The 27,664-nt window shown below is 53.0% G+C and overlaps 5 protein-coding genes and 1 non-coding gene across 6 annotated transcripts; 2 read left to right on the top strand and 4 right to left on the bottom strand.

Annotated features, from left to right (window-relative positions):
• Nucleotides 1–348: 348 nt before the first annotated feature.
• On the bottom strand, nt 349–2,191 carry SMAC4_03005 (uncharacterized protein). Its single transcript, XM_003349370.2, has 3 exons — nt 1,231–2,191; nt 930–1,171; nt 349–869 (listed from the first exon to the last, which is right to left on the bottom strand). The coding sequence occupies exons 1-3, from the start codon at nt 1,420–1,422 to the stop codon at nt 686–688; spliced, it is 618 nt and encodes a 205-aa protein (XP_003349418.1). The 5' UTR covers nt 1,423–2,191; the 3' UTR covers nt 349–685.
• A 665-nt stretch (nt 2,192–2,856) lies between these two features.
• On the top strand, nt 2,857–4,267 carry SMAC4_03004 (uncharacterized protein). Its single transcript, XM_003349369.2, has 2 exons — nt 2,857–3,631; nt 3,747–4,267. The coding sequence occupies exons 1-2, from the start codon at nt 3,522–3,524 to the stop codon at nt 4,129–4,131; spliced, it is 495 nt and encodes a 164-aa protein (XP_003349417.1). The 5' UTR covers nt 2,857–3,521; the 3' UTR covers nt 4,132–4,267.
• A 181-nt stretch (nt 4,268–4,448) lies between these two features.
• Nucleotides 4,449–4,522, bottom strand: SMAC4_13490. The gene has a single exon. It is a non-coding gene; the product is annotated as a tRNA-Asn (tRNA).
• Nucleotides 4,523–4,837: 315 nt separating this feature from the next.
• Nucleotides 4,838–6,337, bottom strand: SMAC4_00842 (uncharacterized protein; the record flags this gene model as incomplete). The annotated part of the gene is made up of 1 exon (XM_003349902.1): nt 4,838–6,337. One exon carries the CDS (start codon nt 6,335–6,337, stop codon nt 4,838–4,840), a length of 1,500 nt encoding a protein of 499 aa, XP_003349950.1.
• A 952-nt stretch (nt 6,338–7,289) lies between these two features.
• Nucleotides 7,290–13,804, bottom strand: SMAC4_00841 (uncharacterized protein). Its single transcript, XM_066089504.1, has 4 exons — nt 13,624–13,804; nt 12,769–13,435; nt 7,747–12,707; nt 7,290–7,689 (listed from the first exon to the last, which is right to left on the bottom strand). The coding sequence occupies exons 2-4, from the start codon at nt 13,286–13,288 to the stop codon at nt 7,579–7,581; spliced, it is 5,592 nt and encodes a 1,863-aa protein (XP_065946490.1). The 5' UTR covers nt 13,289–13,435; nt 13,624–13,804; the 3' UTR covers nt 7,290–7,578.
• Nucleotides 13,805–16,885: 3,081 nt separating this feature from the next.
• On the top strand, nt 16,886–24,068 carry SMAC4_00840 (uncharacterized protein). The gene is made up of 2 exons (XM_003349900.2): nt 16,886–17,464; nt 17,542–24,068. Exon 2 carries the CDS (start codon nt 17,577–17,579, stop codon nt 23,853–23,855), a length of 6,279 nt encoding a protein of 2,092 aa, XP_003349948.1. The 5' UTR covers nt 16,886–17,464; nt 17,542–17,576; the 3' UTR covers nt 23,856–24,068.
• The last annotated feature ends 3,596 nt before the right edge of the window (nt 24,069–27,664 follow it).

The following is a 27,664-nucleotide window of genomic DNA, read 5'->3' as shown; positions in this document are numbered from 1 at the left end:
GATGCCTTCCACATTTTAGTAGTCTTTTTTCGTTGGGGCAACCAGGGGCAGGCAACTACCACAACATTTTACGGTGCACCTGCCCTTCAAAACGGTTTCAGAATTTTGAATGAGCTCATCCCTGAAGGAATCAGCGTCCCTTCCAGTCCTCAGTGAAGACAAACTTTCTGCGTTCCACGTCAAGGTGTAATGCGCGTACCAAAGGCTAACCGCCGCGGACACACTGGCGGTTGACTCACAATGTTTCGTTTCCCGAACGGTCTTAAACCCACAACACTCAAGTATTTGGGATTGTCAATCAGTAAGTACCGACTGGAGTAAATGTCGCTATCGTCATATCAAAATAACTGTTACTCATTAATTATTTCCTAGCTAAGTCTCGTCTCACCTTTTGTGAGCGTGACATCATCAGATCCTCCAATATCGTGCCTTCTCCCTTTGACCGTGGTATCTCAAAAAGTAAAACCTGACAATACAAAAGAATGGAAGTTTTGGCTAGTCACCCGTTACGCAACTCCGATCGAACCGCTTTCTGCGCAGACAGCCCGTTCAGCGCTGGGATATGTACCACAAACAAGAAGCTAGCGATGACCATCAAGCAACCCCCATGATGCCTACGCCATTCCCAGAGACAGTTCCCGGTCTCTAAAGCCAAATAACCATACAAGTTTTCGAGGTCGTCCATCTACTGTGTCGCATAGGGCTGTTGTGAATATGCCGGTTGCTGGGGTAGCTCAGAGGTAGTGGCGGGCGCAACAGGAGCGGTTGGCTGCTGCACTTGTCCAAGCTCGGCTTGGCTGAGCTTCGGCGCCGTGACTTCGCGGACACAGGCGAGGATGAAAAAGACAAGATCGATGATTGACAGGACCCTATGACAATACTTTTAGTACGGTCGAGAGAAAAATAGTCGGTAGATTTGGGAAGCTTACCACGCAACAGCACCTAGACCAGCGCACACAGCCAAGGCTGAGCCATAGTCATGAACCTCACCACCATACCCTTCAGTCCAGTCAAGCACGAGAGCTGCCTGGCTTGCAGCATACGCCCAGCCCACAAGCCAGAAAATGACCGCGAGACTGTAAAGAATAAGACCGACGATACGGTAGAACAGGTGAGGCGCGCCAAACTGGATTCCGAGGGAGCCGCCGTAAACTACAAGACTCCATATGGTCTGAAGAAACCATCAGTTAGTTCTTGCACCAGCTTCGAACGCCAGAGACTGTCACATACCACGAAAACCATCATCCCACTAGAGCCTGTATATCCATAAGCCGCCGATCCTCCTCCGGTAAATAGCGAAACAGCCCACGCCGCAACGCCCAGAAGAACAAGTGATAGAACGAGGATGGCGATCCGAATGTAAAAGATCCACGATGGGAACGGAGGAACCCCAACAGCGGTGAGTCCACGTGCTGACGCCATCTTGTCTTTTGCGCCGCTCTGAGCTTTTCGGTATCGATATCGATCGGTAACTAGGTCGACGTTGTTTGATATCGGTGATTAGATTCTGATACAGGGCGTGGATCAAGAGCCAGATATGGGTTGTTTAAGGCTTGAAGACGGGGGAAACAGAGCTGTAATATTCTGCTCTGTCCAAACAAAGAGAAGGGCTACACGGTAACCTACCTACCCTCCAGCCCTTCTTATTCTAATCTTTCCCTTCGCCATCTTCAGCCCGCAGCTTTCTAATCTCCCCATTGTCAAGCCACTGATGGCACCCATTGGCTGCCTCCCCTCCCGCCTTTCGATTTCGGCCACACACCTTATTGTAACGTGAGGGATGACTCTACTCTTCTCCACCCTCCACCGTCCGGTTCTGGCTGATATGACCGCGAAAGGGGGTTTATGTAGGGTGACAGCATCAAGCCAAGAATGCTCTACTGATGAGCCCTGCGCGTGTTAGACGTGGGTGGTTTAGGGAACATGACCAGGTGCCAAAGCTGCGATTCGTGGAGGACAGTGCCAAGTCGGTTGGAAAGCTTGGGTCTCGCTTGGGAGCTGTAATGAAAGAGGTCCCCTGTTACACAAGACACAACGCCCATAGCCTTTCCTTGTGGCACCTCTTTCGGTTTCCGGACAACATCTTCTTTGACTGGTCTTGTACTATCTGTTTCCCCTCCTCTGTTGGAGGAACTTACCGTAGCTTGACATATTAGAGGATCGAAGCGATTTGGGCACTGACAACTTGCCAACCCGATTTCATGGCTGTCGGATTCTGTGGGTCAGTGGTGTTGCTTTTGTAGCATTCCTGCCATGCCGAGAAGGCTGAGACGAACGGAGGACGAAGTAGGAAACCATTGCGGAAAGCGTCAAGATTGATCAGCATAAGACAGGCACAGAGGTACAAACACAGGTGAGAGACAGGGTCCTCGTCTCACCGTCCCCTCAGAAAGTGGGTGTGCTACCCCCGCAGTTGGGCATTATTGTTCTTGGGAGCACCCATCTTTGGCGTTTTCACATGCCGCTGATTGGATAGACCGGCAATGGACAGGAACAAGAATAGCATCGCCAAACGGCCTGTGATCAATGTCTCCCAAAGCATCACACAAGGCTCGCATGGGAGTGTTGCAAAAAGTGCAATTTAGCGATGGGTGCAGCTGAGACTAGCGAGGACGGCAACGTGATGACGTGCAGTAGCTCTGGGTTGAGCCGGCACTTAGATAGGTCTCGACGACTTGTGTTAGTAGCTCAGAATGGCTCCATCGGTATCACTAACGGCTTTTACGCTTCATTAACACTGAACCGCTGGAAGCGAGAGACCCGCGATAAGACGGGCGAACTGAGCACCGGCAGATCCTGGAGATTTGACCCTTTGATCTTGTTCGTCCGAGACTTTGCATACAACGAAGAGAAAAGCAGGTTCAAAACTCATGATAACAAACGGCCACAGAGGAAGCTCACCAATGCCCAGTTGTTGAGCTGCCAGGAACGGACAAGCCATATACATGTTCGACGATCCACGTGGAAGGAAAATGCTCTTCTTATAAAGTCGGATTGATGAAGAAGAGGCGCAAATGCATATGCGAATTTCTATAAAGCTCCGTTGAGTTCCATCGTGATGTCCCGAATTCCTTTTTCGTGGTGTTTGCGGCGAACAAAATGCGTCCGTGGTCAAAAAGCAACCATTCTCGATCTGCCGGTCTGATTTTCCCTATCCAACCCTAAGCCGCTGAACAAGATGGGCGGACTGATTCCCCGCAAATGGCTGGTGATGACTTCATTATCGCAGCCAGTTAATGTGGGGCTAGAAGCCGTAGAGGTTCCCGTCCTTTTTACAAGCAATACATCATCACGAAACTCTGTCTCTTTCCTTCGGAGTCTAAGTCATCAACTCATCGAACTCAATCGACTGAGATAGTTCTGTCCGTCGAAATCCTCTCGTCGCACACTCGAGCCAGCTTCTGCACCTCCTTGCGGCGGTTACAGCATTCACACCACCTGAAAGCGACAACTACAGCCACAACAACACATCGTAATCACCAAACACTCAACCCTGCAACAAAGACAAGCGCAATGCCATAATGTCTGCCGGACCACGTCGAAGCACCATTCCTGGCCGGGTGACCTCTTCTTTCCCCATCAGCTCCGTAATCTTTTACGGCCTGGGCGCCGGTCTCGTCGGCGTCACCATGTACGTTCGCACTTACACAGTTACACTCCCCTTCGCGCGCCCCCACCTCCTCAGCCCCTACGACAAAAACCCACCTTTCCACCCAACCAACTCACTAACCACAATCCAAATCCAGGATGACCCTAGCCGAAAAGTCCGAACAACTCCTCACCTCCCGACCCAACTCCTACGTGCCAGCGCGCACCCTCGAGCGGCTCATCTCGGTGCGGGCCTCGACCGACACGGAGCTCTGGGGCCTCAACATGGCGATGCATTACGGACAAGGCGCCGCGGCGGGCGTGATCCGGGCGCTGATGAGCTGGAACGGGATTCGCGGGCCCTTTGCCGACCTGATCTTCGTCGGGGTCCGCTTGCTCATCGATCAGACGCTGGAGAACTGGACTGGCGTGGGCGCGCTGCCGTGGACGTGGCCGGTCAACGAGCAGGTGATTGATATCCTGCACAAGACGGTGTTTGCGGTGGCGACTGGTTGGGCCGTGGATCGGTGGTTGGTTAAATAAGGGGGTTGCGTTGGGAGAGTTAAGTTGTTGAGATATGTATGATATGGGAGTTCGCAACATTCAATAGATTTGTAGTTCACGGGTTAGTAACGAAGCATAATGACAATATCACAATGTCAATGGCAATGGCGATGGCGTCTATGACGTGACCATTGGGCGCGAAGGTGAAGACCACCAAGATGATCACGGAAAAAAGATATTAAAGAACAGGTACTCAAGCAAGGCTATGAAGCCAATGTTAAGAAACATGCAAAAGGCAAAAATGAAACCCGTGATCCAGGAGCAGAAAAAGAAAAAGTTACAAAAAGAGAAACTTGCTCCTTCGGTAAGGATCGAACTTACAGCCTCCAGATTAACAGTCTGACGCGCTAGCCAATTGCGCCACGAAGGATCAATTGTTGAAAGGGCATTTGACTCCTGTCATTACATACTCCATGCAACCTGTGGGCACGTTCGTTGTTATTAGGTGTCGCAGCGGCGTCTTCACAAACATTTGATAGCAGACGACAGAAACACCACCTGACTTCGAAGAGAGGTAATGTGAGCGTTACAAACGTTTCTAATACATCGCTGTTAAAAGCTCATAAACTTCATTCCATCATGTCTCATGCCTTACCTATACCCAAAAATCTATGATATCCACATGATATCCAATGCACGGAAAACCCATGAAGACTTTAACAAGAAAACCCTGCTGCCAACCAGTCTACTTCCTCTGATGCACCAACCTCCCCTTAACCCAGACCTTCCTCGTGTTCCTGTCATCACCATTATACAGCCACTTGGCCACCCTATCCGGCCAGCTCTCCCACCCAAACACATCCACGTTCCCTTCCTCCTCCTCTTTCTCCTCACCCTTACCCTCAATCTCATACTCCCCATCAGCGACGTCTCTTCCCAGCCCAATTAACTGCGCATCCCATTCCATGCCCACCTCAAACCCACCCACCTTACCCTTCATCCCCACCAGCTTCGCTCCTCCCTTGGTAGCCAAATACAGCACCTCCTCCACCGTCAACTTGGCCCTCTCCCTATCTATCCCGTTCTTGTTCGCCTTGCTTCCCTTCTTCGGTGAGCACGTCATAGCCACATGCCGGCTCACCAGCGCCGCCTGCCTCGCCGCCTCCAGCACCGACGGACTATACCCGCCGCTCATATCCGTGCCTAGCCCGACCTCGATACCGCGCTCCAGCAACCACCGCACCCGCGCCGCGCCGCTCGTGATCGCGCTGTTGCTGCACGGGCAGTGACTGACCTTGCTTCCCCTGGCTTTGATGATCTCCACCTCCTCTTCCGAAAGGTGCACGCCGTGCGCCAGGATGGTTTTGTCCGTCAGCAGCCCGAAGGTGTCGTACACGTGCGTGTAGGTATCCCCCTTTGCCCCAATTTCTTTGGCGGGAAATAGTTCTCTGACCAAGTCGATCTCGCCTTCGTTTTCAGATATGTGCGTTTGGACGGGGAGACCTGTTTCGGCGGCTAGCTTGCCGAGGTCGGCCATCAGGGGCGCGGAGCACGAGGGCGCAAAGCGCGGGGTGATCACGGGTCGCACGATGGCGCCGGTCGGATCGATGGACTGGACGTAGGCGATGGATTCGCGGGTGGCGGCTACGGAGTCGGCGGCCGAGGCGTCGCGGTAGTAGTCGGGTGAGAGCTGGTCCATGCACACGCGGCCGACGAGGGCGCGCTGGCCGGCGCGCAAACACAAATCGGCGAGTAGATTGGTGGTGGTGACGTCTTTGGTGGCATAGTAGGCGGCGCACGTGGTGCCGTGGCTCAGGGTCTTGCGGATGACGCGGTTGTAGACGGTCTGGGCCTTGGCCGGGTCCGAGAGCGAGGCCTCGAGCGGGAATGTGTAGGTCTCGAGCCAGTCGAGGAGGGTGGACTTGCCGAAGATGCCCACGTTGGGGTATTGCGGGGCGTGCAGGTGTGTGTCTATGAAACCGGGGAAGAAGAACTGGTTATGGGAAGCTGAGGAGGTATTTATGGTGACGCTGTCCGGGGACCAGCCGAGGCGTGGGAGAAGAGTGTTGGTGGCTTTGGGGAGGTCACAGTCACGCTCGATGGCAACAATGGTGCCATTTTGGTCAACGGCGACGGCGGTGTTGTACAGGTATTCGAGCTCGGTTAGGGTCTTGGGGTAGATGAAGGTGCCGTAAAAGAGCTGGTTCTGGGGGTTAACCAGGGTTCTCGGTTCTTGAGAACCCATGATGTCTGTCGTTGCGTGTAGTATAAGAAGACCTGGATCGAGGTCTCCAAACTTCCCCAAATATGTAGGTACCGTGCTGGGAAGTGAGAGGGAACCGTTAACGGTCAGACATCGATAGATTGCGGGCCGTTCCGATTCGCTGCTCAGATGGATGAGACTCTGTCGAACAGTTGCCACTTGTGCCCGTATTGCATATGATATGCGCAGTTAGCAGGAAGAAGCCAGTCCACGGGATTCGGACAAGATGCGGTTGACTCGAGTGAAGGTTGTGACGGTTTGACGATTAAGCCGATGCAGGTTGACAAAATGACAGGTTCGAGTCGCTGTATACGCTTTCAAACAACGTGTCCTCTTGTTGCTAACAGTTGACGATGAGAAATGGCATCAAACCCCCCCAAAACCAAGAAGGAAAGCAGGATCGCGGGGAAGACGATTCTTTATAGTCGGTCTTAGTCTGGGGAAATAGCAAGCTGGTATTATCCCTACCGAGCCATATCACCAATGGAACATCAAAGCCGAAGCATTCATCATATCGACTCCTCTCTTACCCGCCTGCCGCGGATACGCGATAGGTCATCGACTATATCGGTGGATCTGATCCCTTGCTTTCAGTTACTTTGAAGTGCGGTCAGCGCCGGCTGCCGATCCAAGGCTACCGACGGGTGCCGGAAGGGAAGCCCAAGAGACATCCAAGAGGTGAACCCGACCACTCGGAGATGATCGGATTTTAGCCCCTGGTCTTTCTCATCAGCGTCACTTGCCTGATTACGACCTGATTGATCAATATGATTGGCCAATTTCTCATGTCAAGCCGACCTGCCATGACGTCTTGATAAGCCAGATAGCACCAGACAGCAATCGTGCCAAATCGCGGGGTTGGCGACACGACGTTCGTTCGAGGCCAAACGGTCACAGTCTCTCAAAGCGTCTTACTTTCGTGTACACCACGGCATCGTCTTCAAAACCTTTAAATGTCTATTTTCCCACTGCTCCAGACTTTCGTTAACGTTTAGCTAAATCAACCATTTTTAATATACGCCCGGTCCCGAAAGAAATGCTGACAAAATATAACATCTTTTTAAAACTCCGGTGATCCACCGCCTCTTTCCTTCCGTTCAAATAACCGCCAAGTTATGGATGCTGAATTGTAATATGCGGCGGGTAAAAGCGACTGAAATCAAAAGATGTTTAAGTTTCTACACCAGTTCCCATTGCTCATCGCTCCAGTTTCTTCTCTTCTTCTAGAAGTGAGCCGTAGCAATGGCAACAGCATGGCTGTCAGAGTAGGACAACGTCACGTTGACCTTGGAAACGCCAGCCTTGTTCGCGGCCTCCAAAGCAGCACCGTGCAACTATGAATATGTTAGCCTAATACTAGTGATCAGAGTCGGGGCGGGGGAGAAACATACCTTCACCACGGGACCGCCGTTGTTATCCGAGAGGATCTCAATGTCCTTCAAGGACGCACCAGCACCCTGGCTGGTAACACCAAGTGACTTGAAGACGGCCTCCTTCGCGGTCCAGCGACCAGCAAACGACTTCTGCGGCGAACGGCCAGTGCTAGGGGCCTTGCAGTACTGGAGCTCAGCCTCGGTGAAGTTGCGTTCCAGGAAAGTTTCGTTGTCGATGTTGATGGAGGAAATATCCTCAAGATCGAAACCAACACGGGTGTTGCTGTTCTTGAGACGGTTGGCAGCACGGGCAACAGTTGACTCAAGAGATTCCCCGCTCTTCTTCTGCACCTCCTGCGCCGCCTCCGCCTCCATGAAGTTGGCGGGATACGTGAGCTGACCGGTCTTCTTGTCCTCGGTAACACGGGCCTTGGGGTTGAGAAGAACGGACTGAAGCTGGTCATCAGAGTAAGGAGAGTTGTCCTTGGCAACGAACAGGGTGTTGTTGATGAGACCGTTGTGGAAGAAGCGGTAGGCCTTCTTCTGGCGAGTCTCGACCTTGGTGCGGTAAGCGTTGAACGCCTCCTCGTCAAGAGTGGCATAAAGATACTTGGGATGGACACCAATAGCCTGAGCACCCTTCTGGCCGAAACCGAACGATGTAACGGAGAAGGCCTTGACACCATCAGTTTGGATACTCTTGCTAGGGTAAACAATGTAGTCAAACTCCTCCATGACAGCGTCAACGTTGTCGGCGTTGCGGTTGCCAGGGACGAGGCCACTGTTGAGCACTTGCAAGCAGCCGTTCATCATCCAGGCACCAGCGGCACCCTTGGGATGACCAGTGAGATACTTCTGGAAAATGCCGAGCACAGCATTGCCCTTCTTGCGGCCGAGATGACGGAGCTGCTGGCAAATGACAGACGACTCGTTCTTGTCGTTGGCCTTGGTAGAAGTACCGTGGAAAGAGGCGACGTCAAGATCGTCAATAGTGAGGCCCCAAGTAGCAAGGGCGCCACGAAGGGGAGCAATCGTAGCATCGCCCTTCCAGAAGTTGTTGCCGTAGCTGCGGAGAACTTCCTTGACCTGCCTTTCAGCCTCCTCTTCAATGTGTTGAGTTCTATGGCGGGCATAGTCGTTAATCTCATTCTGCGGCCTGCCCTCGGCCTTGAGGGCCTCAATCTCATCGGCGAGATACTCAAGCTCTTCCTCCTTCTCGTTCTCAAGCTGCTTCTTCCGGCGCTCAATCTGGCGACGTCTGTACTTGATATCGAGAAGGGGCGAGGGAAGGCTGCCCTGGCGCTCGCGAGCAGTAGTGAGAACACCCTTGCCGGGAGCAGGGACGGAGCGACCAATCTTGTCAGAAGCGGTGGTGGTCAAAGCAAGGACACCATAGATGGGGACGCCCATATCCAAGGCAAGCTTGGCGGTCATGATGACCTGAACACCGCTACCCTGCGACTCCATGAAGCCGTTTCTCGTAGTAGTAGTAGGCCTGGACATCTCCTTGGGCGTGCGGCCATGGGCAAACTCATCAACAGCGTTGCTGGTAGCCTTCATGTTGGCGAACTCATACGAGCCCTCCTCACCGAAGTCATCGAAGCCACCGACGAAGCACACCCGGGCCTTGCCCTCCATAATGGTCTCGTAACCAATGTCGATAGACTCGACAGCGGTGGCGCAAGCACCGACTGGCGTCTTGATGGGTCCAGAAGACGAGATCAGGAGCATGTTAACCCATGCGGCCATAGTGTTGATGAAGGACTCCTGAAGAATATCGTTCTGAACAGGCTTATCAAGGTACCTGTCGCGATGCATGTTACGGAGCGCAGTAGCACCACCCATGCCGGAACCGACGCAGTTACCCACTTCAGAGACATGGACATACTTGTAGAACTCATAGGGGTCGGTAATACCAGACGAGAGAAGAGCTTCCACAGTAGACACAAGCACAAAGAGAGCGACGGGATCAACCTGAGAAATGATGTCCTCAGGGATACCGTAACGCTTGGCGTCCCAGCCGGTAGGGATCTGGCCAGCAACCAGGCGATCGAAGCGCAGAGCCTTGGGGATCCAGAGCGAGGCACCCTTCTTCAGACGGACAGTGTACTGACCAGTCTCGGGAATCTCAAAGATGTCAACCTTATCGCCATGCTCTCTCTTGAACTCCTCAGCGGTTTCCTTGGTGGCCTCGAAGGGATCGAGCTCCTCCTCAATGACAACCTCCTGGAGAAGCTGCTTCTTGTTGGGATCGTAGCCATCGAACAGCTCGGGCTCGATCAGACGGATACCGGAGTGCTCGAGGATGTACTTCTCGTACTTGGGCTTGATGTCCTTGTCATCAACGGGCTCGCCAGTCTTGGCGTCAACCCAGCCAGAGTAAGGCTTGCCCTTGATGGGACCATTGTGGTTCTTGATGAGACCCATGATCCAGGCCATCTCAATGCAGCCCTCAAGCGAAAACTCGCCATAGGCCTCCATCTCCCAGCGGGTTCTGGAGTTACCCCAGGGACCAACCTCGGCGAAACCAGTGACGACAACGACCTTCTCCAGATCAACCATACCCTTGAGAGAGTCGTTAAGAGGAGCAACTTCGGACTTCCAGTCAGGCAAGGTCGGGAAGTCAAACTTGATGTTGGCGCGGGGCTCGATAACCTTCTTCTTGTACAGAGCCTCGGAATCCTCACCATTGACGATCTTGTTCTCAATAGCAGTCTCCTTGGTGACAGCCTTGCGGATATCGCTGGTTTCCATAAGGTTCTTGCGCTGACTAGTCATGGTCTCGTTCAAGTTAGTAATGAACTGAAGACCGCCGTTCAGATCAGCGAAGACAGGCTCGTTCTGGCACAAGTCGACAATAGTGGGCGACATGAGGCCAAGCAAATTGAAGGCCATCTCCTGTTGGGAGAAAGTGCGGACACCAAAGTTCTCGACGCCCTCGGCAACCAAGTTGTTGCCAGACATGAGACCGGTACCACGAGTCCAACCAATGATGGCACCGCAGATAGTGAGGTAGTTAGCCCAGTCCTCAGCATGCCACCTGTTGAAGAGAGTCTCGAGACCGAGCTTGGACTCGGAGTAAAGACCATCGCTGCCAAAGGTGCCGTGGTTAGGAGAGAGCGGGAGGATGACCTGGGCGGGACGAGTTTCGAAACCGCGCTCGGCCTTCTGAGCCTTGACGGCGCCAAGGAGGCGGATGAGGTTGGTCAACATGATACGATGAGCCAACTCGGACTTGGAGTCAATGCCATCAATCTGGCGACCCTGCTCAGAGATGGCGGCGAAAGGAACAATGTAGTCAAGATCCCAGCCAAGACCAGCCTTGGTGTCGTAGATGTAGTCGACCAAGGCGTTGACGTCCTGCACGCTACCCTGGTTGAAGGGAACCACAACGAGCTGGGAGCCACGGGCGCCAAATCTGGCGTACATGGACTGGTAGTACTCGGTAACTTCACGGGAGAAGCGGCTGGTCGTGACAATGACCTTGGCACCACCGCTGATAAGACCTTGAAGGACTTCGGCACCGATGGAACCGGCGCCCGCACCAGTCATGAGCACGTACTTGTTGGCGAAGGTAACACCATTCTTGGCCGCCTGCTCCAAGCAGTCCAGGTAGAGACCGGTGAGCTTCTTGCTGTAATCCCAACCGTGCTCGGACTTCTTGCGCAGGTGGAGGAAGGGGATCGTCTCGGTCTTGCCCTTGGACTTGGACGACGACTTGGACAAGACGCTGCTGACCTTGCTAGATTCCTTGGGCATGATCTGGCTCTCGTTCATGCTCAAAGACCTGATGATGTCACCATATAGAGACTTGATCTCGAGCTGGGAGTTTTTGGAAAGCTTGTGCTGTTGCTTGATCAGCTTGTAGATACGGGCAAGGTCGTTCTCAACCTTGGTACGGTTGCTGTATTCAGAGATCTTGCCACCCTCAGCCATCTGCTGAACGTAGTGCTCAAGCTTGCGGCAGCTTGCACGAGGAATCTCCTCGTACTTGATGTTGCCACGAGCGTCGATGGTGGTACGGGGGCCGGTAGGAACGGCAACATCCTTGTAGACGGGGTCAACGCTGAGAACCTCCTTACAGTTCTCAATAAGCTGAGCACCCAACTCCTTGGCGAGCTGATACGTCTCTCCGCGCTCCGTAGGGCAGTTGTCGATGTGGTATTGCATGAACTCGAGGAGGGTGGGGTTGGAGCGGTTCATGATGCGGATGCACTGGCTGACAATCTCGCGATCAACGGCCTTCAGCCTGCCGAAGATAATATCGTAGTACATGCTGAGAGCATCCTGGCGAGCCCAGTTCCAGGAGGAGTCGTACACGCGAGCCTTGAGCGAGCTGAAAACAGGCTCAATGCCGGCAGCGTAGAAATCGCCGTGCTCGGCCATCCAGAGATCCAACTGTGACTGAAGGACCTTGGATGACTCTTGAGACGCCTGGAAAGCCTTGTCTCCGGCGCGGATATCGATCTTGAGATATCTGGCGATAAGCTCCAATTGTTGTTTGAACATGGCCTTCTGGTCACTGGTAAGAGCCTCAATGGCAGCAGGATCCATCATCATGCCGCCTCCACCTCCGGCAGCAGGGCCGGCCGCGGCCGCGGTGGACAAGCTGACGCCAGCATGAGAGGCGTACTTTTGAGTAACATCATCCAAATAGGCCTTCGCATCGGCCTCGGAGCCAAGACGAGCTGGAGGCTCCATAGTGATGGCGAGCAGAAGCGCGCCGTCCTGGCGGCCAGAAGCGAGACCCCACCTTGTCTCAAGGTATTTGCGTGCTGATGTGATGTTGAAGCCACCGGGCATCTTGGAGGAAATAAGACGAGCGATAAGGCCCTGGGTGGTCTTGCCCAGGTTACCATCGAAGGTAGCCTGCATAGCAGCCCCCAACTCATCGAGTGGTGTATCTTCGGGCTTCTCTGGTGTGGATCCGAACTCCTTGCCTAGATCACCAAGGATTTCGTTTTGTAGAGTGGACTTGCCTGTACGCAAACTCTGTTAGCTGTTGCCTTCTCAGTTAGTAAAGAATCTGATTAATCTCACCTCCAACCAAATCCTTGATAGCCTTGCTCAAAGGAATCTCTGCGAAGGGCTTCTTGAGCTTCTGGGCGATCAACGACCTGACAATGTCAAGAGCGGGGACTGGGGCATCAGGAACCGAAGCCGCCGGGCCAGCACTCGGGGCCGGAGCAGCGGCAGCAGCAGCCGGAGCAGCAGCGGCAGCGGGAGCGGGAGCACTAGATGACGAGCTAGCCGCAACCGGCTCAGGCTCATCCTCCACGGGATCTACATCGTAGTAGATCTCCTTTGCGTCCTTGTTGTAGCAAAGAATCTGTCTCTGAACTGACTTGGCGGCGTCGAATGCTTCGTACTTGGAGGCAAGTGTCCTCCTGGCCATGCCACCAAGAGTGTCGGCGGGACCAATTTCGACGATCCGCTCGGCTGTCTTCTCCGCAAGGAACACATCTTGCGTCTCAATCCATCTCACGGGAGAGGCGAACTGGTAAGCAAGGAGCTCGACGAGCAGGGTGTGGGCGAGCTCTTGCTCAAGCTCAGGACGCATCTTGGATGGTTTTCTGGGGTATAGTCTTCGAGGTCTCTTGGTGGAAAATAGGGTATGTACGGGCGGGGATTGGGTAGATGAAGCGTATCCCGGGGTATAATGCAATCAGCTAGATGGCGTGCCCGTCGTCTGGCTATATGAAAGCTGCTGCAAAGCAAGCAGATGATGTCAGTTTTGGTGGTTGGAAAAACACACGCCCGTGGATGTCAGCAAAGGCAGTAGAATGGGAACACGGAAGATGACCTTCGATATGGTGTGAAGGCCCTTATTACAAAGGGGGGATGAAGTTGAGCCTGAGAGACGGGGATGCAAGGACTGGGAGACTGACTACGCACCAGACAAAAAAAGAAAGAGAAGCCTAGAGATATGGCAGGCGGCGAAGAAGGAGCACAAGGATGTAGTGCTAAACCCCGAAGGAGCGGATCGGACGAGGAGGGATGAGGATGGAAGGATGCGATGGGTGAAATCCAAACTGAAGGAGACCGAAGGAAGTGCGTGGACTCCGTAGGGGAAGGAGGGCCAGGGGAGATTGTGAGGAGGGGAAGGCGCGATACATACATACATACACACAGAGTGGACTCCTTGTTTAATTCACCTCACTGCATCTCAATTGGAACCCCAACTTCTATTTTACACGGTACAATACATACATCGATATGCATGAATACCGCGCGGTCGTCAACGCGGCGAGGAAACTTTGATGAAGTCAATTTAGCACCCTTTTGTGACCAGGACCTGTGTCCGTCAACTGATGCCCAGGGGATTCCCCGGGGTGCAGGACGGCCTATTCACGCCAAACAACGACAAGATGGGGTTTAACGGACTGATGGATGTACAGATTCCTCGCGGCAGAGCCCAGCAACAGAAACCACGCCGAGTTCCCTCTGGAAATTGATGAACCAACGTTGTTTCTGGCGGTTTGTTTGGCCTGTTTGGTTCTCAATTTCACAAATGTTGAATGCCACTTTGACCCCCGCAGCCCCTGTCGTTGATACACACGCGCCTCCCCCCGCCCCTCCATTGCAGCTCAACACCCTCAACCAAAAGCTCCAACGCTAGCCTGATACGGTCTAGCTGCATGTCTCATACCTTCCCCACGGCTTTTTTAGAAAGTGCATTGGTCTCAAGAACCTCTTGGGCCACGCTAAGGTTAGCCATGTATCGATGTCATGTTACAAGTACCTCTACAAGTCACGATTCAGACATTGTGAACTCCAACTCGAACTGGCCTCATTCGTCGGCACCCCAAACCGCCTGCTTCTCCACTTGTGGCAGCAAGTCCCTTTTGAGTTTTGTTGCCCTCAGCCCTCCACTTTGCTCCCGCTGCAACACCATACCCGACGACCAAAGGAAGCCCAAGCAGAGTCACGACACCGGCGATCCTGACCTTTTCATATTGCCTACCTACATAGCCGCACGAACATGTCTGCAAGAGTTTCTCAGCCCTTTTGATGGAGGTGTTCAAGTTCCCGTCTTCCATTGAACCCGTCTAAGCGGCTGCAGGGCACAACACGTTGTCCTCAGTACCTTTCGCTGTATGGCGTCCTGGTCATCGTCAGGTATTGGCCAACTCAACGCGCACTGCAAGGGATTAAACATTTCTAAAGCCAGAACCGTTGGAAGCCGGAGTCTGGACCGTTGACGGCGTCGGGCACCGGCTGATAGTCCGGAGGGGCCGGATATACGGAGCTTACAAAACAATCCCGTCTCCGCAAGCGAATCTTTCAGTTGCTCGTATAATCGTATTTCCCTACCTCTACGGGCACGCCGTCATATCGGGTCTCCCAAGACTCGCATGGCCTGCGCCGCTGCCCGATCTCTTTATCTAGACGAAGCTAGCTGCCTTCGCTTGTGTTGCTCGCATTGCTACCGCGACGTTCATTATGGCGTTGACAAGCAACTGAACCGAACAAGAGCGGCCACCCTTTCGACTGTTCCACACTACTTTCCCGCCCTGCCGCCTCATATCCCTTCCCGTTTTCCTTGAAGCATCAAGACTTTGAAAGCCTTGAAGATAGGTAGGGTTGGCTTGAACGTGCAGGGGCAAAGACTAAAGAGCCAGGCTGGTCCGAAACGCGAATACTGACATGGCAAATAATCTAGGCCCCGGTATTGCCACTGCTCTAGGGTTGTCGGGTATGCGTTCTTTCGGCCGAACTCCCTAGTTTCTTGCCCTCACCCAAAAATTTTATATGAAGCATGGTCGAGACGTAAGTCGTACATAGGGGCAGAGCTCATGCATGCCCCTTAAGTTGCTGTTTCTGGAGGAAAGTTTGGGAGAACATCTCCGTGGATATACTTTGCCTCACCCAGGACAATCATTGATTATTGATGCCACACTCAAAAAGTTGAAAAATATTTGAAATCGCAGCGCCTCAGATTGGTTCACTCGGGCTGGCTCGGGAAGTAGGTTCAAGCTTCTCCAAATCAACTCCAGTTTGACCCCATCTTGGTGGCATGGCCTCCACTACTGGAAGTTTCGGATTCATGTACCAGTACAATGCCATCCTGATCTGCGCGTGAGTGGTGGGGTTTCCGCTGTGGGCTTTGGTGGACTCGGCTGGTCGGAAGGACTAGCGTTTCTGGATCTTGAGTGGTCGAGCAGCATTGGGCTTGGCGTCGATTGGGTGTGCAACTGGCGGTGCACGTCGCGATGCCAAAACGCCGTCGAGCGAGTGCGCGATTCTGCCACGCCAAGACCCAGGCAAACACGACGACGCTTTTAAGTTGTTGCATGACCCAAGCGTCGCTAAACATCGCTAGACATTGCCCAAAGTCACTTCTGGACCCCACCAGAATCCCACTCGGATCCCACTCTATCTGTGTTTGACAAGGTCTTGGCTTGTAGGGAATGCTGGGGACGGAAGGGGCGGTAGGGCTCTGTTCTGGTGGGTGGTGTTTGGGTGTGCGCGACCCGGCCGAACTCCCAGCAGTGTTCGCGACTTCCCCAACAAGAACCAGAACCACCCAAAATTTTGGCGAGCAATCAATATGCCGACTGTATGGCTGGCAGGAGCAGGAACCTTTGTCAGTGCAGACCCCTCGCTCGCCTGAGTCGTAACGCCTCTCGTAAGCCCGCTCGCGATACCCTCAATTACAGCCATGGGGAGGAACGTGGCTGCGCACTGCGTGCATTGTCTGGAAAGAACTGTAACCGATAAGCACCGATAAGGACCCTGGTGAAATTTATCGTCTGGTCCCTCCCCAGGGGCATTGTGCCCCTCTCCAAGATGAACCACGGGAATGTACGATTACACCCCGCCATCTTATAGTCGTACACCTTGAGTGTGCGCATACATTACATGTACAGCTAGCTTGTAATTTACATCCCTCACCAAAACATTGGGCCTTCACCCGCTGTTGCTTCGGTCTCCGTTGTGAGATCCTTCTACCCTCTGGTCAACCCGTCGAAAGTCCGGATCGTATCTCCTCAGAGCAGTAGGTTGGTGGACAGTTGCCTAACCTATAACTTTGCCTCAGCTCTAGGACTGGGTATCGCCGACTGTACCTTACCATTTCCACTTGCTCTTCGTTTCGACAAGGCGAGACAGGCACCATCCAGATATTCCGCGGAGGTTTGGAAAGTGCGAGTTCCACTTGACTCGCGAGCAAAGAAGACCAGGGCAAGGACGAACTTGGATACCTCTCACATCTGTATGTACTGTAAGCCCATGTACTATCCGCGTATTTGGCTCCATCCATTTCGCCTTTTATTATTTTCCTATCCCCTCCCCCCTTCATCCCGACTCCTCCTTCCTTGCCTCTCCCCACCTGCCTCTCGTCTGCTCTCGTCTCCTTCGACTCCTCCTCGTCGAACCCCCTTTCTTACCTCCAGAGGTACATCCCCAAGCCGTATACCCAACGCTGCCTGCCTCTATTTTCCCCTAGACTTTGCTTGGGACAGGATCAGGTCCTTTCAACCTTTTTCCTATTTTCGAGTCTTCTGTTCCCCGGATTCCACCCTTCCATCTTCTCCGGAACCCTGACTCTAATCCTGCTGTGCCTGACCAGCGAGCCGAACAACAGAGACGACGACATTGACGACGACGGTTTTGTCATTGGCTTCCCCCCATTCCTGAAGCCTCATCCACACCCACATCCAGCCTCAAGTGGCTTTCCAGATCAAAATCACCTTTCGCTCCCGCTCTTTGCTGAGTTTCGGAGCCATTATACCAAGTGAGGATATTCGGAGACTCTGATTCTTGTTCTTAAGCCGTGACGAGTAGACGCTAACCACGGATTCTGTCCTCCAGCTTTCTAGCCGTCTCCCAGATACCCCTTCACAATCATGTACGGTACCGGTACCGGCGCCCAGACGGGCGTCACCACTCCCAGGTCGTCTGCCTCTCTGCGGCCGCTCACCCTCTCCCACGGGTCCCTCGAAACCTCTTTCTTGATACCCACCGGTCTTCATTTCCACGCTACTCAGCTAAAGGAGCGTTTCGCTGCTATCCTTCCCGCCCCCACCGACGAGCTCGCGCAAGATGACGAGCCTTCATCCATTTTCGAGCTTGTTGCCAGATACATGGGCTTTATCGCGACCGAGGTGGCACAAGGCGAGGACGACGCTCAGGGCTCATACGAGGAGGTGCTCAAGATTATCCTGAACGAGTTCGAGAGGGCGTTCCTACGGGGCAACGATGTTCATGCCCACGTCTCTACAATGGAGGGCATCGACGAGAAGAAGCTCGAAGTCATTCGCTGCTACTATCTTGCGCGGTCAGCTAGCAACAGAGCCATCAAGCCCTACGAGTCGGCTCTGTTCCGTGCCGCCGGTGAAAACCAGGCCAAGATCTTCACCATCTTTGGTGGCCAAGGAAACATTGAGGAGTACTTCGAAGAGCTCCGGGAGCTGCATCACACCTATCCGGCATTCGTCGGCGAGCTGATCACCACATCTGCCGAGCTGCTCCAGACTTTGTCCAGCCATCCTGACGCCGAGAAGCTGTACCCCAAGGGCCTTGACGTGCTTGGCTGGCTTCAAAACCCAGAGGCCACCCCCGATGTCGACTACCTTATTTCTGCTCCCGTCAGCTTTCCCTTGATTGGTTTGGTACAGCTGGCACACTATCAGGTCACCTGCAAGGCGCTGGGTGTACATCCCGGTGTCCTTCGCGAGAGAATCAGCGGAACGACAGGTCACTCTCAGGGTGTTGTCCTTGCCGCTATTACTGCGGCCGCGGATTCGTGGGAAAGTTTCGAGGAGCATAGCAAGTCTGCCTTGACCATCCTCTTCTGGATCGGCGCTCGTAGCCAGCAAACCTTCCCTAGGACTTCCCTGGCCCCTTCGATGCTCCAGGACTCGGCTGATAATGGCGAGGGTACTCCTACTCCCATGCTCAGCATTCGGGACCTTCCCCAGGCCGAGGTCCAGAAGCATATTGATCAGACCAACGCCTACCTCCCCGAGGATCAGCATATTTCCATTGCTTTGATCAACAGCCCTCGGAACATGGTCGTTGCCGGCCCGCCGAGCTCTCTGCACGGTCTCAACTTGCAGCTGAGGAAGCTCAAGGCTGCTACTGGTCTTGACCAGACCAGAATCCCCCATACCGAGCGTAAGGTTCGGTTCGTGAACCGTTTCCTTCCCATCACTGCTCCTTTCCACAGCAAGTATCTCGCCAAGGCTTCTCACTTGATTGCCGAAGACCTCAAGGACGTTCAGATTGACTCTCAGACCCTGGGTATGCCCGTATATAACACTTTCACGGGCAAGGATCTCCGGGAGGAAGTTGAGGGTAACATTGTTCCTTCCCTTGTGCGCATGATCACAGGCGAGACTGTGCACTGGGAGAAGGCCACCGTTTTCCAGGATGCCACCCACATCCTCGACTTCGGCCCTGGAGGTATCTCTGGTCTCGGCATTCTGACCAGCCGCAACAAGGAGGGTACCGGCGTTCGTGTCATCCTTGCCGGCACGGTGAACGGAACTGTCACTGATGTTGGCTACAAGCCCGAGCTTTTCGACCGTGACGAGGAGCAGGCAGTCAAGTTTGCTGTGGACTGGGTCAAGGAATACGGCCCTAGACTGGTCAAGAACTCCGTTGGTCGTACATACGTCGATACCAAGATGAGCAGACTTCTTGGCCTTCCGCCTTTGTTGGTTGCTGGTATGACTCCTACCACTGTGCCTTGGGACTTCATTGCTGCCACCATGAATGCTGGCTACCAAATCGAGCTTGCTGGTGGTGGTTACTACAATGCCAAGACCATGACCGAGGCCATTTCCAAGATTGAGAAGGCTGTTCCTGCTGGTCGCGGTATCTGCGTCAACTTGATCTATGTCAACCCTCGCGCCATGGGCTGGCAGATTCCCCTGCTTGGCAGACTCAGAGCTGAGGGCTATCCCATCGAAGGTCTCACCATCGGTGCTGGTGTTCCCTCGATCGAGGTCGCTCAGGAGTATATCGAGACTCTGGGTCTCAAGCACATCTCCTTCAAGCCTGGTTCGGGTGAGGCCATCCAGGCCGTCATCAACATCGCCAAGGCCAACCCTACCTTCCCCGTCATTCTCCAGTGGACCGGTGGCAGAGGTGGTGGTCATCACTCGTATGAGGATTTCCATCACCCCATCCTCAACCTCTATGGCCGCATTCGCCGTCAAGAGAACATCATTCTTGTTGCCGGTAGTGGCTTCGGTGGTGCCGATGACACTTATCCATACCTTACTGGTGACTGGTCCATCAAGTATGGCTATCCCCCCATGCCTTTCGACGGTTGCATGTTCGGTAGCCGTATGATGGTCGCCAAGGAAGCCCATACCAGCCTGGCCGCCAAGCAGGCTATCGTTGACGCTCCGGGTCTTGACGATAGTGACTGGGAGAAGACCTACAAGGGCCCCGCTGGTGGTGTCATAACTGTCCGCTCTGAAATGGGTGAGCCCATTCACAAGCTCGCCACTCGTGGTGTCCGCCTTTGGGCGGAGATGGACCAGAAGATCTTCAGCCTTCCCAAGGAGAAGAGGGTCGCTGCTCTCAAGGCCAGCCGTGATTACATCATTGAGAAGCTCAACAAGGACTTCCAGAAGGTTTGGTTCGGTCAGAACAAGGAGGGCAAGGCCGTCGATCTTGAGGACATGACATATGCTGAGATTGTTCGCCGCCTGGTCGAGCTTCTCTACGTCAAGGATGAGGCTAGGTGGATCGACCAGTCGTACACCAAGCTTACTGGTGACTTCATCCACCGCATCGAGGAGAGATTCACCACCACTCCTGGCCAGCCTTCCAGACTCCAGAGCTATGCCGACCTTAAGGAACCCTACTCTGCTATTGAGCAGATTCTCTCGCACTACCCCGAGGCTGAGAAGCAACTCATCAACGCTCAGGATGTCCAGCACTTCCTGCTGCTTTGCCAACGTCGCGGACAGAAGCCCGTCACCTTCGTGCCTGTTCTCGATGAGAACTTCGAGTTCTTCTTCAAGAAGGATTCTCTCTGGCAGTCGGAGGATCTTGGGGCTGTCGTTGGCAAGGATGTCGGCCGTACCTGTATTCTCCAGGGTCCCATGGCTGCCAAGCACGCCACCAAGGTTGACGAGCCCATCAAGGACATCCTCGACGGTATTCACAATGGTCACATCGCCATGCTCACCCGTGACCTGTATGATGGCGATGAGAGCAAAATCCCTACCATTGAGTACTTTGGTGGTAAGCTGATCGAGTCAGAAATCCCTCTCGATATCGAGGGTCTTACTGTCTCCTATGATGAGCACAAGAACACTTATCGTCTGTCCTCGTCGCCTTCCGTTCAACTTCCTTCGTTGGACGCCTGGCTTTCCCTTCTCGCGGGACACCAAAGAAGCTGGCGTTTCGCCCTCCTCCAGTCCGATGTCCTCGTTCAAGGACAAAAGTATCAGACCAACCCCATGCGCCGCATCTTTGCGCCGACTCGTGGCCTGTTTGTCGAGATTTTGTACCCGAACAACCCGGAGAAGACGGTCATTCTCGTCAAGGAGCAGCCACGTCCCAGCCGCTACGCCGATGTTATTGAGGTTAAGCTGGACGGCAAGAACGAAATTGTCGTCAACATGATCAAGGATACTACGGCCCTTGGAAAGCCGGTGCCCCTCACTCTCAAGTTCATCTACAACCCCGAGGCTGGCTATGCCCCCATTCACGAGGTTATGGATGGTCGCAATGATCGCATCAAGGAGTTCTACTGGCGCGCGTGGTTCGGCGATGAGAAGCTCGACCTCGATTCCTCCGTCCATGAAGTCTTCGATGGCGGCAAGACCACCATTACCAGCGAGGCCATCAACGAGTTTGTGCACGCCGTTGGCAACACCGGAGAAGCCTTCGTTGACAGAGCCGACAAGGTCATGTATGCTCCCATGGACTTCGCTATTGTTGTGGGCTGGAAGGCTATCACTAAGCCTATCTTCCCTCGCACCATTGACGGCGATTTGCTCAAGCTCGTTCATTTGTCCAACCAGTTCCGCATGATGCCTGGTGCTGAGCCCCTAAAGAAGGGTGATGTCGTTTCGACTACTGCTCAGATCAACGCCGTCATCAACCAGGAGTCTGGAAAGATGGTCGAGGTCTGTGGTACCATCACTCGTGGCGGTGAGAAGGTCATGGAGGTTACTTCGCAGTTCTTGTATCGTGGTACCTACACCGATTTCGAGAACACATTCCAGCGCAAGGTGGAGACCCCTATGCAGCTTCATCTTGCCACCTCCAAGGACGTGGCTGTCCTTCGTTCTAAGGACTGGTTCATGATGGACGATGTTGATAACTCCGACATTGAGCTTCTCGGTCAGACCCTGACCTTCCGCCTCCAGACCTTGGTTCGTTTCAAGAACAAGACCGTCTTCAGCCACGTGGAGACCCAGGGCCAGGTCCTCCTTGAGCTCCCGACCAAAGAGATTATCCAGGTTGCCACTGTCAACTACTACGCTGGCGAATCTCACGGCAACCCTGTCATCGACTACCTCCAGCGCCATGGTTCCTCCATCGAGCAGCCAATCAACTTCGAGAACCCCATTCCCCTGAGCGGAAAGACTCCCCTCCAGCTCAAGGCGCCCTCATCCAACGAGACCTATGCCCGCGTCTCCGGTGATTATAACCCCATCCACGTCTCTCGTGTCTTCTCCAGCTATGCCAACCTTCCTGGTACCATCACTCACGGCATGTACTCGAGTGCCGCGGTGCGCAGCTTGGTTGAGACCTGGGCTGCCGAGAACAAGGTTGGCCGCGTTCGCAGCTTCCACGCCTCTCTCACTGGCATGGTTCTGCCCAATGACGATATCAACGTGAAGTTGCAGCATGTCGGCATGGTTGCTGGCCGGAAGATCATCAAGGTCGAGGCCAGCAACATGGAGACCGAGGAAAAGGTTCTCCTTGGTGAGGCCGAGATTGAGCAGCCCATCACCGCTTATATCTTCACCGGCCAGGGCTCGCAGGAGCAGGGCATGGGTATGGATCTCTATAACAGCAGCCCTGTGGCCAAGGCTGTCTGGGATCGGGCTGACAAGTACCTTATGGATACTTATGGTTTCGCCATCACCAACATTGTCCGAAACAACCCGAAGGAGCTCACTATTCACTTTGGTGGCCCTCGTGGCAAGGCCATCCGCCAGAACTACATGTCTATGACCTTCGAGACTGTGGCCGCCGATGGCTCGATCAAGTCGGAGCGTATGTTCAAGGAGATCGATGAGAAGACTACCTCTTACACTTACCGCTCTCCCAACGGCCTTCTCTCGGCTACTCAGTTCACGCAGCCCGCTCTTACTTTGATGGAGAAGGCCAGCTTCGAGGATATGAAGGCCAAGGGACTTGTGCCCCGTGATAGCACCTTCGCTGGTCACTCTCTTGGTGAATACTCTGCGCTGGCTGCCCTTGCCGATGTCATGCCTATCGAGTCCCTTGTGTCCGTCGTCTTCTACCGTGGCCTCACCATGCAGGTCGCTGTCGAGCGCGATGAGACAGGACGCTCCAACTATGGCATGTGCGCTGTCAACCCCAGCCGCATCAACAAGACTTTTACCGAAGAGGCCTTGCGCTTTGTGGTCGGCAGCATTGCAGAGACCACCGGCTGGCTCCTTGAAATCGTCAACTTCAACGTCGAGAATATGCAGTACGTCTGCGCTGGCGACCTGCGTGCGCTTGACACCCTTGGCGGTGTCTGCAACGCCATCAAGATGATGAAGATCGACATCGAGAAGATGCGTAAGGAGTACTCTGCCGAGACTGTCAAGGAGCAGCTGGTCGAGATTATCAAGTCGTGCTCTAACGACACTGAGGCTAAGCCCACGCCCCTGGTTCTCCAGCGCGGCTTTGCCACCATCCCGCTCCCCGGTATCGATGTGCCCTTCCACTCGACCTTCCTGCGGTCCGGTGTCAAGCCTTTCAGAAGCTTCTTGCTTAAGAAGATCAACAAGACTACCATCGACCCATCGAAGCTCATTGGCAAGTACATTCCCAACGTAACTGCTAGGCCGTTTGCGATCACCAAGGAGTATTTCGAGGATGTCTACCGGTTGACCAACTCCCCCAAGATCCAACAGATCTTGGCAAACTGGGATAAGTACCAGGAGGAGGGCGCCAGTGGAATCGCTGATGCTGAGTAACCGGTTTTCGCGTTGAGAGTAACAAGGACAGCATGGCGGCGTTCAAGAGAGGAAAACTATGGATGATGAGGCGGTGGGAATGTCCTCAGGGTTATCTTGATCGCAGTAGTTTTTTCATGTGTTACGATTTTTTTTTATGGGTTTAGGCGTTTTAGAAGATGAACTTATGGTACGGAAAACATTTCAAGCATAGAAACAAATCAACAATATTCGCTAAATGACTGTGCCCCCAGTTGAGCGCTGTGAGTTCCCGCACACTACGCGTCTGTATGACCCTGCTTGTATCGTCCTAAAATACCATGGGCCCACAAAGTCTGGCTGGTGCTGCAGTGATAAGAAAACCTGACCGGTGAGGAACTTAAGAGATTAACGTCAGGGCCCGTCAAAGAGATAAAGAGCAGAGAGGTAAATACTTTACAGGTATGACTCTGTAAGTGTATCGTGAGCTTGAGAAGAGGATACTCGACGAAACTATTACAGAAGGAGGAAAGGGTAAACTGCGAGATGGCACGAAGTAGCTATGGGCCCGAGTATCAAAAATAAGAAGGATAAGGAGCGAAGCTCGTCAAGCGTAACTTCCTCATTGTCCAGAGCATACAAGTGCCCATGATTCGCATCTCGAAAACTCCAACACAACATCAACACAACATCCACTACTTACCTCGACAGATCGCTCAGTCCATAAGTGTATCAATTATCGCTTTCCCGCCTCAACAACCTTTAGCTCCTTAAGGACCTTTCCTCTCGCCAACGAGCAAACGCCGGAGATCACGAGTACGCATTTACGAAACATTACAGAAAAGTGCATCGGCATTCAAGCATCGATACTGTGCGCGGTCTTGGCTATTGTCTACGACGGTCCCCTTTCCTTGGAACGAACACTGAGCCTTTTCTATCCTCGTAAGTACTGGATGATCTTGGTCGGAAATCGTGTCACAAACCACTAACGCGGAGTCATATCAGACTTGTCTTCCGACCATGAACAAAAACACAGCCCAGAGATACGACCAGAACCGCCGGAAAAGATGGTTGCTCGACAGAATACATGCATTCAAACAATCACTTGCGGAAAATGAAAACAAACCTTCGCCAGACTACGAACTCAACAAAGAGCCTCATTATGCACCGGTGATCTACTACCTAGGCAAGATGGCAGGGGGGCGGAAGGACTCGGTTACCAATGGACTCGCATACGTTCATATATGGTCGGGGGTGTAGGAAAACCTGTTACCGGAAGACAGGTTCAGGGATGCGCTTCTGCGGTCTGTGAGGGGGGAGGTTCCGCGGAGCATCTTTGAGGAGGCATTGCTCAACCAGCTTGAATATTGGGAAGCGTGGGTCGAAAAGTCGATCGTTCATTGCCTGGAGTACTTGGACGCGCGGCTTGTTCGGCTGAAGATACAGCGGGAGAGGGAGGAATGGTTGGAGGAGGGGGAGGAACGGTTGGAGGAGCTTAGGAATGACATCGAGGAGGTAACTGAAGCGATACGGGGGATTAAGGCTAAGGACCGAGCCTCAGGCGTTGAGACTGCAGTCGAAGGAGCCGGGGAAGCAGAAGGAGATGAGAAAGCAAAAGTACTTGAGAAAGTGGAAGAACTGCCAAACTAGACAATAGCGAGAATGATGGAGGAGGAACAGCGCAAATCTGTGGGACCAGCGACATATTGGTTTTGGACTACAATAACCCAGTACTGAGCACTCGTTTGAAAACGCACTTCTGGAGACGAAAGTGGGGGGGTTTTTTTTTTTTTCTCTCCCGAAGATCATTTCGCGGGTTCCCATTTGCTGTCACTCTTCGATATGCTTACAGAACAGCGTGCGTGGCTCGGAATGCCTTGTCCTTCATCAAGCTAGACATTTGAATTCATAGGTACCGCGATGTTTTCCCAACGAAATTACCATATCCATTGTTGCGCCATCCCACTACAATCTTGTGTCCTCTACCTTCGTGCCGCCACGTCTCTCCGAAGTCTCGGTCTCCCCATTGCTTGGATGAAGACATTGCAGGACCAAAGGACACGGAAGAGCACAGCATCGCGCATTTAAAGTTTGTGTATTTTCCTTTCACGTTACAAGGTATGTGATCTCTTCACCTTTAACTCGCTCTCCAGCCGTCAAAAAGCGTATGTACGCCTTCGTCATTGTCAAGCTCCCACCAGGTCGAAAATTTCCGGAAAAACCAATGGGAAATCAAATCTCTAGGATCCCTTAAGGGCATTATCAATTGTCTTTGGGGGACATGGTCAAAACTCGGAATCTCCGGGCACCAGTACATTGTCGTTGTATGACCAGCCCTGTTATATGTGTCTCTGCTAAGTTCCACGTTATACAAACTAGGCTGAGGATCGGGGGATCAAGATCTGAGGACTTTAATGGAATCGTCTTGGTATAGTCCAAGGTCACCGTTTGGCAAATGGAGACATCACTAACAAACATCTACTGAAACCCATATTGCGAGAAATAGACACGGGCTGGTGCAACAGCATGCCACAACAGGTCGTCACTATGCCTTGCCATCACAGCTACTTTATTTCATTTGCTTTCGTGGCACAAATCAGTGTTCTTGACCGTTCCGAACTTCAAAGCCGGAGGCTTGAAGCTCATGAGTGGCCACTCAGCAGAGCAGATGATGCTCACACCTGCATTTCTTCTTTTTACTCTTTTTGCTCTCTCCTGAATGGCCCTGGATACCTAAGCCGGGCAAGCTGGCTAAGCTGAGGGAGCAGGATGGGATGGGGAAACAAGAAATAGACAAAAGTACCAATTGACATGGAATGCGTACCTGCCTCCATGACACTGTCTCATCCTTCTGTTATCACCGAGGGTACCCCCTGCTTCCACATGTAGAAAGCCCTGGTTGACAAAGGAGGCATCCAATGTTTTGGGATGTCATGTGGCAGATTCTGAGCATGTCTTTTTCAGAAAAAGGCAAGAAGAAATTGGCGAGTTGAAGTAGTAGAAGAAGAAGATCGTCAACATCATCACCGCGCTTAATGCAACATTAGATTAGAGTGTACACTGTACGTAGGTATGTAGGTAAAATGTCATCACGCGACAAGTGAATTCTGGGACTGTCAGTGAATGCCACGGTAGTCCCGGTGTGTGCAAGTACAGATCACGGTTACGGCAACCGACATACGTAGGTATACATACCGAGCTAGGTACATAGGAACAGCCAAGCTACTGTGCGTTGGGCTGTAGGAACGAAGACGAAAACGGCAAACTGCAGGGTGCTGCAACAGCAGAAGCAGAGCTGAATATTTTATTTTGTCTGGGGAATTACCTACCTGGAGAACAATGGAGAAGGAGAAGCAAAGGTCTCGGGCAAGCATGGAAGTGAAGGCATATATGACAGCAAGCATGTTGTCTTGAACAGAGAGAGAACTTGGTAGCTGACGATCGACAGAACTTGAAGCTGAATTGAATGCATATCGTGACATAGGCGGCGTTTTCCGAAGGGGTGTACATAAATCTTAATGGACAAACAATCTTGGGAACTCTAGGTTTCGAGGTCATGGATAGGTACCTAGTTAATCATGTATACGGGACTGAACAATAAGACAGGAACAAGGCTCTGGAAAACAGTTCATGCAGCATGATCCTCACCACTGCGACAAGCCGATATTTCATGAACGTTCAAGACAAGCAGCAACCACGGAATAACAACCACTTAAACCGGGACCGGTCCGGGGACCGGTAACCATCGGAATGTACGACCAAAGCATCGTTGTTGTTGTTGTTGTTGTTGTTGTTGTTGTTGTTGTTGTTGTTGTTGTTGTTGTTGTTGTTGTTGTTGTTGTTGTTGTTGT

Source organism: Sordaria macrospora, chromosome 3 (assembly GCF_033870435.1).
Source record: "Sordaria macrospora chromosome 3, complete sequence".
In the NCBI taxonomy this organism is placed as follows: domain Eukaryota; kingdom Fungi; phylum Ascomycota; class Sordariomycetes; order Sordariales; family Sordariaceae; genus Sordaria; species Sordaria macrospora.
Note: the sequence above shows the minus strand (reverse complement) of the source record. Positions and strands in the feature narration are given on the sequence as shown.